The sequence below is a fragment of the Mustelus asterias genome, chromosome 15 (assembly GCF_964213995.1).
Source record: "Mustelus asterias chromosome 15, sMusAst1.hap1.1, whole genome shotgun sequence".
Classification (NCBI taxonomy): domain Eukaryota; kingdom Metazoa; phylum Chordata; class Chondrichthyes; order Carcharhiniformes; family Triakidae; genus Mustelus; species Mustelus asterias.
In genome coordinates this window covers 10,699,705-10,717,025 of record NC_135815.1, presented here as the reverse complement: position 1 = coordinate 10,717,025, position 17,321 = coordinate 10,699,705, and the positions used below count along the sequence as shown (strand labels likewise).

The 17,321-nt window shown below is 44.6% G+C and overlaps 1 protein-coding gene across 4 annotated transcripts in view; it reads right to left on the bottom strand.

The window, feature by feature from the left end:
• fam120b (family with sequence similarity 120 member B) overlaps nucleotides 1-17,321 on the bottom strand; it is a 62,605-nt gene that overhangs the window by 20,695 nt on the left and 24,589 nt on the right. For all 4 annotated transcript variants that reach the window (XM_078229474.1, XM_078229477.1, XM_078229476.1 and 1 more), the window contains 3 exons: nucleotides 14,698-14,811; nucleotides 13,026-13,201; nucleotides 10,412-10,504 (listed from right to left, as the gene is read on the bottom strand). In XM_078229474.1, the coding sequence (XP_078085600.1) occupies nucleotides 10,412-10,504; nucleotides 13,026-13,201; nucleotides 14,698-14,811 (383 nt within the window). The remainder of the gene's footprint in view (nucleotides 1-10,411; nucleotides 10,505-13,025; nucleotides 13,202-14,697; nucleotides 14,812-17,321) is intronic.

The following is a 17,321-nucleotide window of genomic DNA, read 5'->3' as shown; positions in this document are numbered from 1 at the left end:
TGCTGGCAAGTGGGATTAGGTGGGTAGGTCAGTGTAGACTCAATGGGCCGAATGGCCTCTTCTGCACTGTAATATTCTGTGATTCTATAATTCATGGATGAGCCTGATCCCATTCCCAACAGCCATCCGCTTGTCTGCATTTTCCACTGGAGGTCACCGGGAAAAGGAACGCCCAGTTAGGAATTTCTTCTTCCTAATCCATGTGTTCCGAGTCTAAGCGGCTTTGCGTCGTACTGCTGCCCAGAGTTGATTCAGCACAGGTCAGGGGTTAAAACCTGGGCTTTCCTGAGGCTGGATCTCAAGCTTTTTGGCAGAGTGAGGGTGGCAGAACGGTCTGCTTGCTCCAATCACTGTCTGAGCTCATTGAATCAAGCTTTGAATGACCAATTAGTGGCCATCCAGGGGGCCCTGTCCCCAATTGGGATTCTAGGCCAGGACACGTGGCAAAGGGATCATGTGTGAACAAGAAGTCAGTCATGATTACAAATTAAAGGCCTCCTACTCTCTTGGTTTCTCTGTTTTTATATAATGGCAGGCTCCAAAAGTTTAAAAGTGCTTGAGAAAAATCATACAGACACTGCCACCTTCCCCCAGCAGAATCTGCTGCTCCATTCAGCCTGATCCCTGTGTCAGGTCTTTCCTTCCACCCTTGTGCCGCCTCATCACAGTTGCTGTAAAACACTCCCAAATCTTTTTACATCCGATATCCGGAAAATGCAGCGGCTAACAAAAAAAATTCCAGATGATTGGGTCATTAACAAGCTCAAAGTTTGTTAATTCCAATATTCAAAACAGCTTCAAATTTCCACATGCACTCGCCTTCTGTAATCTCAGAGACATGCGTAATCATAGAATCATACAGTGCAGAAAGAGGCCATTCGGCCCATCGAGTCTGCACCGACCACAATCCTCCCCAGGCCCTACCCCCATATCCCTACATATTTACCCACTAATCCCTCTAACCTACGCATCTCAGGACACTAAGGGGCAATTTTAGCATGGCCAATCAACCTAACCCACACCCGTAATGACACTATATTGCCAATCCCATGACATTGTGCCCTATTTTATGTTGGCAATGGGCAGCAGCCCGTCTGATTTAAGGAATTGATTTGATTTATTATTGTCACACCTATTGGGATACAGTGAAAAATATTGTTTCTTGTGCACTATACAGACAAAACGTACCATTCATAGAGTATATAGGGGAGAAGGAAGGAGAGGGTGCAGAATATAGTGTTACAATCATAGCTAGGGTGCAGAGAAAGATCAACTTAACATATGGTAAGAACATTCAAAAGTCTGATGGCAGCAAGGAAGAAGCTGTTCCTGAATCGGTCAGTACGTGACCTCAGACTTTTGCATCTTTTTCCCGACGGAAGAAGGTGGAAGAGAGTATCTCCGGGTTGCGTGAGGCCTTTTATTATGCTGGCTGCTTTTCCGAGGTTGCGGGAAGTGCAGACACGTCGATGGATGGGAGGCTGGTTTGCGTGATGGACTGGGCTACGTTCACAACCTTGCAGTCTTGGGCAGAGCAGGAGCCATACCAAGCTGTGATACAATGGGAAAGAATGCTTTCTATATCGCATCTGTAAAAGTTGGTGAGAGTTGTAGCAGACATGCCAAATTTCCTTAGCCATCTGAGAAAGTAGAGTGGATTGTTAGACTGGGTGCTGTCTTTGCCTATGAGGTCCCAGGGAATCTGGAATAAGCCCATCACAAATCCATTGGTCAGCTTATGTATTGACCAACTGCAGGCAATTTGAGGGTCATTTGAGGCACGCTCCTGAATTAACGAATCAAAGTGCTCTTCCACATTCAGGCACAACTATTACTACTTCTTTCCTTTGCCAGCTCATTCTATTTTCACACTAAACTTCAGCCAATTCATTTTGTTTAAAGCAGTTAGCGTAGTGAAATACACACGTATCCGATTTCTCTTCATTCTCAGTTTACCATCTAATCCCAGGAGCCAGCCTCTGACATGCTGGTCACTGGATTCCTTTACACACAGACTTCATTCTTATAAAAGCTGCCGTTCACATTTTCTTTGAAGGGTTTAGGGCTTTCAGTTTCAATTGGGATTTCCTTCTCCTTTTAAGTGCGTTCAGAAATGCCCCTCCTATCACTGCACATGGTAGGTAAACGGTGATAAGTAGCTAGGACTGCATAACAAAAGTGTAACGCATATCGATGGGATGGAGGGGCAAGATCAAACAGCACCGTGAAGTGCAACTGCAAAGCTCTAAACTATTTCTGCTCCTGACCTCCAGATACGTTCCTCTCTTGAAAGAGATGCGAGATGTTTGTTACTCTACAAACACAAAATATGAGATGGGCTTAATGGTTCCTCTTGTTTCGGAATGACACTTTGTGGATTGTGTAAGGAGCTGTACAGAGTATCATCGCACAGTTGACACTGAATGACCCGACGCTTTTATTTCACAGTCTGGCACTGGGAATTACACTGCTGTGTGTAGCTACCCTGGAATAAAACCGTTGGATAAATCCGCCACTCGCAAGACTGACGCAGACTTGAGGACTTCGCTCCAGCAGAGGCAACCCGGGAGTAAACTTGCCCGTGATTTCCTTGGGCTAGCTAGTGTTCAGTCACCTGTTTTTAAACCAGGTCTTTCAAAGCCAGAAGGATTAGCGAAATGCGGCACGTTTACTGCCAGACTGTAGCTGGCCATCAGGCCAGCTGGTGTGGAGTCTTAGGATAATGGAGAAGTACAAAACGCTCAAAATACACAGGACCACCAGCATATGAATATCTGAAGTTTCACAGAATACTTTATTATATTAAAGACAGGTTGCTGTTATTAAACAGAGAAAAGGCAGCTTAACTTTATAAGTAGAGATTTTTTTAGCCCAAACAGATGGGGAAGGCTATTCGGCTCATCTTATTCTATCTTTCCAGAAAGATTCCAACATTCTTGCAGCATCAAATTATTCAAATAACCAAACTTGTGTGTTATTGAAAAAAATGAGATATTTTTGTCGAAGTTTTTCATCTTCCACTCATCAGGACTACTGCAAGAGTACCACTGTCAGTGGAAACAAGAAGTTTATACTGTATGAGAAAAGAGTGCTGATTGATTAGCAAGTGGACTTTGATTGGTAGAGGCATTGCCATGGAGAATACACCAGCTGATGGTGACTGATAGCTAGATGGGGTGGGTACCTACACCCCTGGGACTGCAGCGGTCAAGAAGGTAGCTCATCTCCATCTTATCAAGGACAATTGGGAATGGGCAATAAAAGTTGGTCTAGTCAGTGACACCCATGGCTGGTACATGAATTTTAAACATTGATGAAATTTAAACCAGGTGGCTTGACTCTGATTGGTAAAGACATTGCCCTGAGGAATGAACCAGCGAATGGCTGTCACTAATTATTTACAATGGTATTCGAGTGATTGTCCTGAGAGTGGAAGACAAAAAGCTTCAACAAAATGTCTCTTTTATCAACAATAATCAAATTATTCCTTAAATGATTCCAGGGTTTACCACCATTACTCCGCCTAGAAGATTATTCCAAACATTAGTAGCTCTAAGTATGCAAACTTTCTGACATTAGCCTTAAGGCTTATTGTTTTCAAGCTTTCTCCCTTTCCTACTCTTGCAGTTTAATTTAAAGCAATTTTCTGAACTTATTTTTCCATTCCCTTTACCTCTATGGAATTGCCTATCAGATTTATTAGAAAGACACCAGAGATGAGAGACCTTACTCTCTGAAGAGACTCCAGAGGCTGAGGTTGTTCTCCTTAAAGCAGAGAAGATTAAGAGGAGATTTGATAGGGCTGTTCGTAAATCATGAATGGCCCTTTTTAAAGAGTAACCAAAGGACACAGATTTAAGGTGATTGGCAGAAGAACCAGGGGCAATGCGAGCAAACCTTTTTTTAAAAAACAAATCAGGAAAGCACTGCCTGAAAGCACTCATTTTACCATTTTAAGACCAACAATTTGATGGATAAAACTGTCAACATATACATATATAAAATATAGCTAGAAGTGGCATTAATATTATTGCAATCACAGTAAAGATATCACTGTACACACTGGTGGGCTGAATAAATCACAGCTGCACATCTACGAGCCCCAGATTTGGGATATTGGCGGGGGGGGTAACGTTCTAACTTTAAGCTATGAGCAGTAAAATGCATGCACATGATATGCGCATTAGAGACCTGGATAAGCTATGTGCATGATCATTGACTTGAATTCGAGTGTACTGGAATTTCCTGTTTTTGCTCCCATGTGGTGTAACTCCCTTGTTGGATCACAAAACTGGAACATTGCTCGTGAGATGGGAGCCTATTGCTACCTTTCCCAATCAACTCACCCACAAACACTCCAGTAAAGGTTATATTTCATCCTGGGACAAAGCAATGGTTAAATCCATATCTTTTCAGCTCGAATGTTAGCACAGCAGGGCAGCTAGCCCATAGATGTGGGCTGGACTGGACACTTCAAATAACACAAGGTTGAAAAACTGGTTTAACTCCATTCAATAAATGTTTTATGGTAAATAGCCCTGATTATGTTTACATTGCTGGACTTTCAGACGTGTGATTGGTTTAGCAAATGTAAGCAGGCACTAATCTTAAGGAGTTTGTTTTGTAACCAGCGCTGCATTCGTCAGCTTTAAAGAGGATGGCCAGGCAAGGTCCTGCTGCTGTTGCCAATATTTGGAGTAAATAATAAAGTTAACATATAAATTCTGCATTGGGCAAATTCATTAGAACTGTCCCAAGTGGTGTGGGGATTCGTTAAGAGGAACTGTTTCCACTGGCAGCCGGATGGATAATCAGAGTTTTAAGGTAACTGGCAAAAGAATCGGAGGGGATGTAAAGAATTTATTTTAACCGAGGGAGTTCCATAATCTGGAAAGGGTGGTACAAGCAGTAGTGAAGAAAACTAGATTGGTATGTTAAGGGCATATAGTTTAGCATGAATATGGGAAAACAATGTGGGGGGCAGAGAAAAGAATTAGATTAATTTGACAGATCCTTCAAAGAGCCAGTAATGACGCAATGGACTGAATGGTCTCTTCCTGTGCTGCCTGTTTTAGTCTTCAGGTGATTTTGCAATTTATGTTTAATCACTTACCCAGGCTGAGCTGAGGATTAACTCTGCTTTACCCATCATCTTCAGCATTAATGCACCTTTTATTTTGGTAGCAAGCTGGTGCAGGATTGTTGCAACAATATCCGCTGACAATATAGTGATTAGACAAAAAGCCATCACTTTCTATTAGGGAAGCACGGCTTTCGCTTGCTTACGAAAGTCATTAATATTTAATTCCCTGGGAGTGTTTATGCAGGTCTAATCCAGGAGCTGGGAGTCGCGTTCATTATCGGCAGCGGGACAGATACTGACTGAGCTCCGAACATCCCCTGAACTGCAGCCAGCTGTCTCTCCAGAGCTGGAAATAGCACAAACCCTGGGCAGATGCAACACTTGCCAAGTCTGCAAACAATGACTGGATCTCCCACCCCGACAGGTGCATCAGACCTGCAGCAGATGTAACACTGTTGTTGATGCATTCCAGGCCACCTGCAACAATGGTCAACAACTACCCCTCCCACCCCACCCCCACACCCACCCCACCCACCCCTCCCCCCCACCACAGCCACCCTGCCGGCAGGTGCCCGAGACTGCTGGCAGATGACAGGCAGGTGTCCCAGGACGCTTGCCTCCCCTCCCCCTGGTTTACTGCAAGACTGCGCCCTTCCTCAAGCAACACCTGCTGCTGCAGACACAGGCCTGCTCCAAAGGGCAATCAGATGCTTGTCTCACTGACTGCCAGCCCCACCCATGCTACACAAGCAGCCCTTCCGAGCCTCTTTAATCACTCGCTTGGACCACTTAGGCATTGTTTAACTATTGTTTTGCAGTGGTTCTTCAAAGAGGATCAGGTTTTTTTTTGTATAGCAGGTACTGCCAATAACCAGTGCCGGTGCATCCAGATCTACCCAGCCACTGTCAGATTCCTTAATGAGAAGCATTTCCCTTGAACAGCAGGATGTCCTCATTATAAATTACCCACTCTAGCACGATGGAATGTCTGCAGTTCAAATGAGGGATTGCAAGGGGCAAATTTTGCTAATGAAAGGATTTGCTTTTTTCTTAAATTAAAGTGGGGGGGGGGGGGGTTTGGGAGGAAAATCTACATTTCCAGCACTAAAACAGACCAATTAAATGCACCTTAATAATAAAAAAATCAGGATGTAGAATCCCAATTGTAGAAGACGGAAACATGACATAGTCTGAACTAAGTGTCGGTACCTTAAAGCATATTTCACAAGCAGGTTCAAAACTACATTCTGCTACTTCACTGCCGTATTTGGTATGTACAATGGATGTACAGCGTTCGCTGTTCATCTGTCTTCACTCCAACAGCAACAGTCCTCTGGAGGCAAGCATTGTGTGTGTTATAATGAGTCGTGTGCGCTATAGCAACTGCCCCGTAACACAGTATGAGAAAAGGAGTCAGGAGTCAAAGTTCAGCTGCCTTACAACAAAAACCACGCTCTCAACTGCAGGCCTTTTAATGAGGGCCTGGTGTATACCTTGGAAGTTCTGGATAATTAACCAACTCTGCTAGTTACACCTTACAACAGCCGCCTTGCTTCTTCCAGTTCTCCTGGCTGTCTCAATACAAGTAAAATGGTCAACCTTCGCAAGCAAAGGGAAATAAATTAGAAGCTATTCTAACAGTGCTCTGTTCATAGTCGCATCCGTTTTGTCTATAACAAGCACACACAGCTGCCAGATTTAGATGTTGCCGACGGGTTTTATTAACGGGTCTTGGCTATTGGGGGTTTAACAGAGCTGTTTGAGACATTCAGAGCCATCTTGTTTGAAACGAGTAAGATTCTTTTGGGTTCCTGCAGGGCCAGGGTATGTCTGAGATATCTTAGCTTACCCAGGCTGAAACAGGTTAACAATCCCACATGAAGCAGGGCTTACATTTTCAAAATTCCAGTAACAGCACTTTACCTAATGATTAGCAATAACAGCTGAAGCATAGCTTATTGACTCAAACACTGCTAACCACAAAGGCATTTAGAAAGTGTGCTGAATGACTGCTCAGTGACTGATTTGCAAAGTACCCACTCATTCTGCAGTACTCCTGTGTCAGGCCAGTCATCTGTCTGCGGTGTCAGAGTTGTGTAGCCCCAATTCCGCGTTGAGCTCCCCCCCCCCGCCTCAAACTGGTGGGGCAAGTACAAACCCTGCTGCACAGCAAGTCCACATCATACAGAGCAGAAAGTGGCCATTCAGCCTGTCATACCTCTTTCAAAGAGCTATCCAATTAGTTCCATTATGTTACTCATGCCATTTATCCTCCGCACGAGTCTGCAGACAACACGGGAGTCTAGTTCGCCGAATGAGTACAAACTCACTGGCATCCTGGCTCTGTGACTGCAATTCAGGAGTCTGAGGTCTAACACAATGTGAACATGAAGCAATGCAAGTCTGCAACGAGCACATGCCGAGCGCTGTGCCAACATTTCGAGAAATGCGCTGGCCTCTCCAGTCCCAATTCTCCAATTAAATCCAGATCAGTTTGAAGAAGCTGCGCTTTATGGTCACAGAAAAAAGGTGCATTAATCCCCGAAGGCTGGGTGAATGGGTCCAGCAGCATTACATCCTACTCCCAATTAGCTCCTATGTGCTGTGAATATGAGGATGAGGGGAGGAAGGCATCGCTCAATGCAGGACGACATGTACGTATGTGATGAGGCATACATGGTAGGGCATGTTATTCTCTTGGTCTCTGGATGTAGCTTACATGAGCAAAATTGCATTAATTGCCCAACCCCACAAAAACAATTTGGATTTATATAGTAACTTTCACATATTAAAACTTCCCAGAGCTCTTATCAAAGCATTATCATTATCAAACAAGATTTGACACCGAGACATATATGGTGATTTTACATCAGATGAGGGTCGAAGAGGTAGGTTTTAAGGATTGTCTTAAGGTGAGAGAAAAAGGAAGCCACCCTACCATGATTGTTTTGTGAGTGGCTTGCTAGGCTATTTCAATAGGCTTTAAGTCAACTATATGGAGTAGGACTGTAGGCCAGATCTCATAGTTTCTGTTCATGGAAGAACCAACTAGGCTTTAACAACAATCATTCTTTTCTGGTCAGTAATAGGAAAGACTTCCTCTGTATTTTCCAATTCTACCTCCTCCAATGTTACCCAACACACAGCACAGAAACAGGCCATTCAGTCAACCAATGCATACCGGCATTTGTGCTCCACTCAAGTCTCCTCCCGTACTTCCTCATTTAACTCCAAAAAATTTCCATCTACTCTTTTTTCCCTCATGTGCTCATTTAGCTTCCCTGAAATTCAACTCAACTACTGCTTCTTGTGCGAGCGAGTTCCACATTCTCACCACTCTCTGGGTAAAGAACTTCCTTTTGAATTCCTTACTGGATTTCTTGGTAACTATCTTATATTGGTGGTCTTTAGCTTTGCTCTTCCCCACAAGTGGAAACACTTTCTCTGGGTCTCCTCTAACAAAGGGAACCACTCTGTTTAACCATTCTTGTGTGTTCTAGTATCACCCTTATAAATCTTTCCTGTACTCTTGCCAGTGCTACTCTTTTTATACACAGTGATTGGAATTGTAAACAGTACAACTCACAGGTGTGGTTTAACCAAGGTTCTAAAGAGATTTGTGAGCAGCACCGTGGCAAGCACTGCTGCCTCACAGCACCGGGGACTCAGGTTTAATGCCGGCTTTTGGTGACTGTGCGGAGTCTGCACATTCTCCCCGTGTCTGCATGGGTTTCCTCCAAGTGCTACGGTTTCCCCCCACACTCTAAAAATGTGCAGGTTAGGTTGATTGACCATGCTAAATTGACCCTTAGTGTCAAGGAGATTAGCAAGGTAAATACATGTGGTTTAGCATAACCTCTCTACTTTTCATTTTATCCTTCTAGAAATAAACCCGGGACGGTATTTTCCAGTCATTCCCACCGACGGGATCATCCAGTCCCACCAACAGCGAGCCCCGCTGCAGGTTTCTCAGCAGTGGAGGGTGCAAGCAACGGGAAACCCTGCTGACATAGGTGGGACTGGAAGATCTCACTGCCGCCCAATGGTGGGCTGCCCCCGTTGCCGCAAAGCCCTCCCCCACACTCCTGAAAATGTTTTGTTGTTTTTTTTAATGGACTTATTATTGATTGGTGTATTTGTACTCTCAAATCAATTTGTTCCACTACTCTTTTAAACTCCTCTTCTTTCATCAAACTTCTCGGGGCCAATGAGTAGATGGCCATTTGAATTTAAATCTTAGTAGCTATCGAGTATTGCTGTGAAGATGGACTGCAATGTAACAAGCTAAGTGGATAGTAAGGGAAATGGCGCAGGTTCAGTAGTCACATTCACTTGGAAAAGCTTGCAAACCTGATCTGAAATCTATACTAATCCCAAGTGCTGGTAAATGGGATTCGTATAGATAGGTTTTAAAGTTTATTTATTTGTGTCACGACCAGGCTTAACACTGCAATGAAGTTACTGTGAAAATCCCCTAGTTGGCACACTCTGGCACCTATTCGAGTACACTGAGGGAGAATTTAGCATGGTCAATGCGCCTAACCAGCACGTCTTTCAGGCTGTGGCAGGAAACTGGAGCACCTGGAGGAAACCCACGCAGACACGGGGAGAACGTGCAAACTCCACACAAACAGTGACCCAAGCCGGGAATTGAACCTGGGTCCGTGGCGCTGTGAGGCAGCAGCGCTAACCACTGTTCCACCGTACAAGGTATTTGATGGTCGGCTGATGGGCCTGTTTCTGTTCTGTATGACTCTATGTCTGCCCTCAATCATGGCCAGGGCTGCTGCTGATAAATGGTAAGATGCCAAGCTCTTCAACATCTTGATGAGAGAGGGGCATACAGGGGTGTTATTTAATCCAATAAATTGCAGTAGGGGATCCAGATGTACGGAGGTAGGGAAGGCCAAATATGTGTGTTGCCTTAACTTCACTGGGTGGAAGCGAACCCTGCGGTGAATTACCCAGTTAATGATAGGAGGTGTTAACAAGATTCATGACAACTATTGAAAGGATATGCACTACTCCCTTTTGAACAGCCTAGTATGCTATTAGTATTGGTAACTCATTTATATTGTTCCTTTGATATATGGCACTATTTGATGTGTCAAAAGATAAGTTTATGACAAGAGCCATGTCTGACTGTAGTTTTGGTTTGATATCAAGTTTCATTTTGTTATAGGCATATATAAAGGTGAGTATAGCAATATATTTATGTGCTTGGTGATTGATGGCACAGTCACTGGACTCACTCTTATGCCCTAAGAATCAGGAAAGGCATATTGGAAGTTATCAGGGTCAAGCAGATGAGCAGAGTGAATCACTTACCTGTATCTGAGCGAGGTAGTTAGCTGACTTGTCCCGGATACAGACAGCCTGAGCTAAATATGCATCCAGGTCCTCCTGACAGATGGTGCTTACCTGAAACAAAAAATAAAACACCTTTTGAACATCGGGTTCAGATCCCACTCCAGGATTTGAAGACATAAATCAAGGCTGGCACCCCAGTATGGTTCTGAGGAAGTGCTGCACTGTCAGATGCCACTTTCGGATGAGATGTTAAACTGAGGCCCCATTTACCTGCTCCAGGGGTTGTTAAAGATCCCACGCATTATTCCTGGTTGCCCAGCCAAAATTTATCCCTCAATCAACATCATTAAAAAAACAGATTATCTGACTATATATGGACTTTAGCAAGGCCTTTGACAAGGTACCGCATGGTAGGTTGTTGCATAAGGTTAAATCTCACGGGATCCAGGGTGAGGTAGCTAAATGGATACAAAACTGGCTCAGTGACAGAAGCCAAGGTGGTTGTAGAGGGTGGTGAGTGTCTGAAACAAGCTGCCAGAGGCAGTAGTAGCGGTGGGTACAATTTTGTCTTTTAAAAAGCGTTTAGACAGTTACATGGTTAAGATGGGTATAGAGGGATATGGGCCAAACATGGGTAATTGGGACTAGCTTAGGGGTGAAAAAAAGGGGCGGCATGGACAAGTTGGGCTGAAGGGCCTGTTTCCATGCTGTAAACCTCTATGACTCTATCACATTGCCATTCGTGGGACCTTACTGTGCACAAAACTGGCTGTCACGTTCCCTACAATTCAACGGTGAATACGCTTCAAAAGTACTTCCTTGGCTGTAATGAGCCCTGAGACTGCTGTGTTGTGAAAAGCGCTATCTAAATGCAGGTCTTTCTTTCTTTCATAGGCGTAATGCTGAACTGTTTCCAATCTACCAGGAGATGGTGCTGGATCTGACCACTCTGTGATGACTATCTCCCAAGGGTGCCACGGTGGCACAGTGGTTATCCCTGCTGCCTCACAGCGCCAGGGACACGGATTCAATTCCAGCCTTGGGTCACTGCCTGTGCGGCATTTGCACATTGTCCTTGTGTGTGCGTAGATTTATTCCGGGTGCTCCGGTTTTCTCCCAGTCCAAAGATGTGTGGGTTAGGTTGATTGGCCATGCTAAATTGCCCCATAGTGTCAGGGGGAATAGCTAGGGTAAATATGTGGGGTTAAGGGGATAGGGCCTGTGTGGGATTGTGGTCAGTGCAGACTTGATGGGCTGAATGGCCTCCTTCTGCACTGTAGGGATCCTATGACTTCCATTTCCTGCAGGCTATCTGGATCACGTATCAACAAGTTAAGGTTCACACCATCTCTTGAGGCTTTCCTAACACATTCGCTCATGAAGTAGTCTTCTATTATATTTACCAAGTCCGACTGCAAACCATTTGGGGATTCTCAGTTCATATTTAATTGACTGAAATTAGATTGACCTTCATGTTTTCAGATACTCCTCCATCTCTTCATACAGCAAGCTCACATTTTAGGCCAACTCACAGTCTGCAGCACACTCCTCCAATTTCTCACACATTCACTAAGATAAAGGCAAAATACCGCGGGTGCTGGAATCTGAAACAAAAACAGAAAATACTGGAGAAACTCAGCAGGTCTGACAGCATCTGTGGAGAGAGAATAGAGCCAAAGTTTCGAGTCTGAAGGGTCATCCACCCGAAACATTGGCTCTATTCTCTCTCTCCACAGATGCTGTCAGACCTGCTGAGATTTTCCAGCATTTTCTGTTTTTGTTTCAGACATTCACATTCAGTTCACTTCCATCAGACGTTCCCCTTCGAAGATTGATTTTACTCGCCTCCTATAAAATATTTTGTCATGTTCTTAGTTTTTCAAATACCCTTTTTAAATTATCTGATGCTCCCTGCTACCGCATACCAAGGAATCCGAAGAATGGAGGTCTCCCAGCAGATAGTTCAAAACCTTTTGTTTTTTCTTTAAATACTGACGGCTCCTGGTGTAGTCTGTCTCTCTCTGCTTCAATTTACTTCTAGTTTCTTGTTTTGTGGCAACGGGGAACCACAATACTGCTTGCTACATTTATCGTAAGGCTCTTGGGAGAGCTATCATCTTGGTCAACCATAAGTACGTCTTCCTCAAAGAGTGTCCTCCTTCCCACTAGCTGATCATGAGCTACTTTCCTGCTTCTCACCTTGTACTCGCGAGGTGTCTCTATCCTTTCATTTCCAGTCTCATCCTTGCCTTCCACAGTTTTTCTCTCTCTCCCTGCTGGTCTAACTCTCCAGTTTTAGTCTCACTCTCTCCCCTTCTGCCAAGTCTAACTCTCCCCTTTTAGTCTCTCTCTTCCCTTCTGCCAAGTCTAACCTCCCTTTTAGTCTCTTTCCCCCCTCTTGCCAACTCTAACTCTCCCCTTTCAGTTTCTCTCCCCCCTCCTGCCAACTCTAACTCTCCCCTTTTAGTCTCTCTCTCTCTCCTCCTGCCTCGTCTAACTCTCCCCCATCTGATTTGGCGGTTGAATTTTTATTTTTGGAACTAGGCTGTAGGATTTGCACTGACGTTTAGGAAATCATTATCTGTCCACTACACCATGAAGGCCATAAAAAGGAGCAAGCGTGTCTCCCTACCTGCAGCGTAACATAGATCAGCAGGCAGCAAACAGCAGCAGCAGTGGGAAGCTCTAGAGGAAGTAACTCCTCAACAAAATCTTGTAGGCCAAAACATGCGAGAAACGTGCAGTAACGTAACTTCTGAACCTCCGGCTCATCTGTCAGCCACAAGGTTTGTAGATCTGGAGTTCCTCCTGCAAAGAAAATATTTGGCTTAGGCTACCACCAGCTTCAGAAGCTTTAAACGTACTTTAATCTAGCACCATTAGTGCAACTAGACAGCTTTTAGGTAGCAGTTAAACTCCTGCATCAGAAATGATGATTCCCCTCTCTTTATATTAAGGAATGGCAAAAAGGCGCAGATGGAAGCTGCCCTGATGCAGACAGCACAGAAAGCTCTGCCAATTCCTGCTCTGTGCCAAGTTAACTGACCACAGCCCGATTAGTAATAAGGCCACTCAAATTAGCTTCAGCGCCCCTGTTGTAGAGAAGGAAAAATCATTCCGGGTTCCTGCCATCCTTTGAGGCCCTGCAGGAGATTTCACATGTGCAGACGTCTGCTCGTGAACTTCCCCCCCCACTGCCAAATGGAGCAGAATTTTCCAAGCTTACAGAGGTCAGTGACAAGGGCAACATCTCAAAAAGCTCTTTTTTATTTGATAATTAGAGAACATACTCACTAGGAGCACTCAGATGAAAACAGCGTGCCGGAAATACACAGCAGGTCTGTCAGCATCTGCAAACTGAAAAGACGGGGTTAACGTTCAGCAATGGGACCCCTGGGATCTGACCATGGATCTCAGCCCAGAAAGGTTAGCTTTTTATTAAAACCCCACTCTCCTTTCTGAAGCTGTCAAGACCTGCAGCTTATTTCCAGCATTATCTACTTTCATTTTAGATTCCCAGAGCTACAGTATTTCTTTCTCATCTCAATTGTCAGGCTTCCTTTCCAGAAACTGGGGAGAGGTTACAATGCGGGGATTATAATTAATACCGTTGGAAATGCTGAAAATAAGATGATTTATTATTCACTCACAGGGGCCCGTGAAAATCCCCATCCAGCACCATTTCCCGCCCAGCCCCGCGATGTGTGCATCAGCTTATGTCAGTGCTGGAAAATGGGTCATTTCTCCAGATTCTGCAGTCAGTGTTGGCATCAAGCTTTCCCAGGTCAGGTTCGGCACAGCTAGATGTGTCTGTTAATGTTGCAGATCTGTCACAATGAAATGCATGCTCCTGTCGTAACTGAGAGAAGCTGTTACTACTTGGTGAAAGGTTCGGGCATTATTCTTAAGTATATAGAAGAGCTGAAGTGGGGGCAAGGGGAGGAGGAAGGAGTAGTCTCTGCCTGTGCTCTCTGGGTTTGGTAAATAAAACTATGCTAAAGAAAGACTGGCTCCAGATTTCTCCTTTGCTTAGTGAATGAGCAGCGATTTATAACAGTGTCAACTATCCCTCAACCAATGCCACTAAAATAGATTAACTGATCATTAATCTCCTTGTAGTTTGTGGGATCTTATAGTGTATAAGGCAGTCACTGCGTTTCCCTACATTACAATAAGGTCTGTAGTTCAACAGCACTTTGTTCATTGTAAAGAGTGTTGTGCTGTCCTGACAACACAAAAGATGCAACATCAATGCTACTATCTGCGTAAATTGCCAAAACGCATAAAGGTAATGAGGGTGGTACCTGGTAGCTCTGGTGGTAAAGCTGGCACAAGATCTGGCTGCTGGAGCGTGTTACCCGGATAAACAAACCACTCCTTTACCGTGGGACAAGGCTTGGCAGCTTCAGGTTGGCCATCTAGACGCAAAGAAATTCAAACAGAATTATCAACTGTCACAGGATGTCCTCTCTTAATTGACCTGAACACATCTTCATAGAATTTTGTAATGTGGAAGGAAGTCATCCAGCCTTGCATGCCTGTGCCAACTCTCTGAAAGAGTGAGCCCAATAATCCCATTCCCGAGCCAGTGTGTGCGCTGGGGCCACAGGAGGTTAAATCAGAACAGCAGTGCATATTCGACTCAAGTGAGTTAGTCATAGCAGGAGGCCATTCTGCTCCTCGAGCCTGTGCCGGTTCTTTGAAAGAGCTATCTAATGAGCCACTGACCCTTCTCTTCCCCACTGCCCTGCAAATGTTGAAGCCTATGCCATTAATCAGAAACTGCATGAGAAAGATCACTCTTGAAGCTTCCCTGATGGATCAACTAGTTAGGGCAGTGAGTCGAAGAGGCCAAGAAGAGAAGAACGTAGGCCAGGAATCCATATAATCCCTACAGTGCAGGAGGCAATTCAGCCCATTGAGTCTGCACTGACTCTCTCTGACACAGTACCTTACATAGAACATAGAACAGTACAGCACAGAACAGGCCCTTTAGCCCACGATGTTGTGCCGAGCTTTATCTGAAACCAAGATCAAGCTACCCAGGCCCTTCCCCAACCCTATCCCCGTAACCCCATATATTTACCCTGCTAATCCCCTAACCTACATATCTAAGGGGCAATTTAACCAATGCACCTAACCTGCACATCTTTGGAGTGTGGGAAGAAACCGGAGCACCCGGAGGAACCCACGCAGACATGGGGAGAACATGCAAACTCCACACAGACAGTGACCCAAGCCGGGAATCGAATCCAGGTCCCTGGCGCTGAGGCAGAAGTACTAACCACTGTGTCACCTTGCTCCACCTACTGATTACCATTCAATAACCCATTGGCATTGGATGCATATGGAACAGAATAAGGATAAATAGGAGGGTCCAGGACTGGGAAACAAGTCAATCACCACACAGACAAGACAATGGAGGATACCTAATGTGCATCAATCCATACTTGACCAATGACTTATGACAAGGAGGAAGACAAAGAGGAGGAGAGAGGAATGAAAAATATCAGGAAATAAGAAATAGTTTTCAACATTTTGATCAAACTTTGATCAAACTTTTATGATGTGGAGGTGCGGGCGTTGGACTGGGGTGGGCACAGTAAGAAGTCTCACAACACCAGATTGAAGTCCAACAGGTTTATTTGGAATCACAAGTTTTCGGAGCGCTGCTCCTTCCTCAAGTGATGAAGGAGCAACGCTCCGAAGCTCGTGATTCCAAATAAACCCCTTGGGCTTTAACCTGGAGTTATCAAACTTTTAATCATCTGTCCTGATATCTGGTTGTGTGGCTGGGTGTCAATTTTTTATTGATGATTCTCTTGTTAAGAATCTTGCTACATTTATGGTGCTATGTTGTTGTTAACACTTCTGGGTTGGATGGCTGTCTGATTCCAAGAATGGTCGCTTGGGTGAAGAAGCAGAGAGTTCATACTGTCTGTGATTTTCTTTTTTACTCATTCAAGGGATGTGGACTTCACTGGCTAGGCCAGCATTTCAGCCCATCCCTAATTGCTTTGAGAATGCGGTGGTAAGCTGCCTTCTTGAACTGCTGGTATAGGTACACCCACAGAGCCGTTGAGTTTCAGGATTTTGACCCAGCGACAGTGAAGCAATATATTTCCAAGTCAGGATGGTGAGCGACTTGGAAGGAAACTTACAAAAGGGAGATAGTGGCATTGTGGCAACATCATATGACTGGTAATTCGGAGGCTCGGGCTAATGCTCTGGGGAAATGGGTTCAAATCCCATTGTGGCAGCTTTAAAATTAATTGATTTTTTAAAAAGCTGGAATTCAAAGCCAGGTGCAGTAATGAAACACTGTCGGAAAAGCCCATCTGGTTCTGGCACGGTGGCACAGTGGGTTAGCACTGCTGCCTCACAGCGCCAGGGACCCGGGTTCAATTCCTGACTTGGGTCACTATCTGTGCAGAGTCTGCACATTCTCCCCGTATCTGCGTGGGTTTCCTCCGGGTGCTCCGCTTTCCTCCCATAGTCCGAAAGGTGTGCTGGTTAGGTGCATTGGCCATGCTAAATTCTCCCTCAGTGTACCCAAACAAGCGATGGAGTGTGGTGACTAGGGGATTTTCACAGTAACTTCATTGCAGTGTTAATGTAAGCCGATTTGTGACAATAATAAATAAACTTATAAATTTAATCTTAAAATCTGCCATCCTTATCTGGTCTGGTCTACACCAGACCCACTGCTCTCTGAAATGGCCTCTCCGTTCAGGGGCAATTAGGGACGGGCAGCAAAGGCTGAACCCGCCAGTGACACACACATCGCATGAAAAAATAAATTTAAAAAAGGGCAGAAAAAATATGGGAAAACTGGAAAATAAATGAGACAAGTGCAATATGGCACTGGCTTATCACATAGCTTTTTCACTATGCAGATACTTTTTTACATAATTTGTACGTGGTTTTG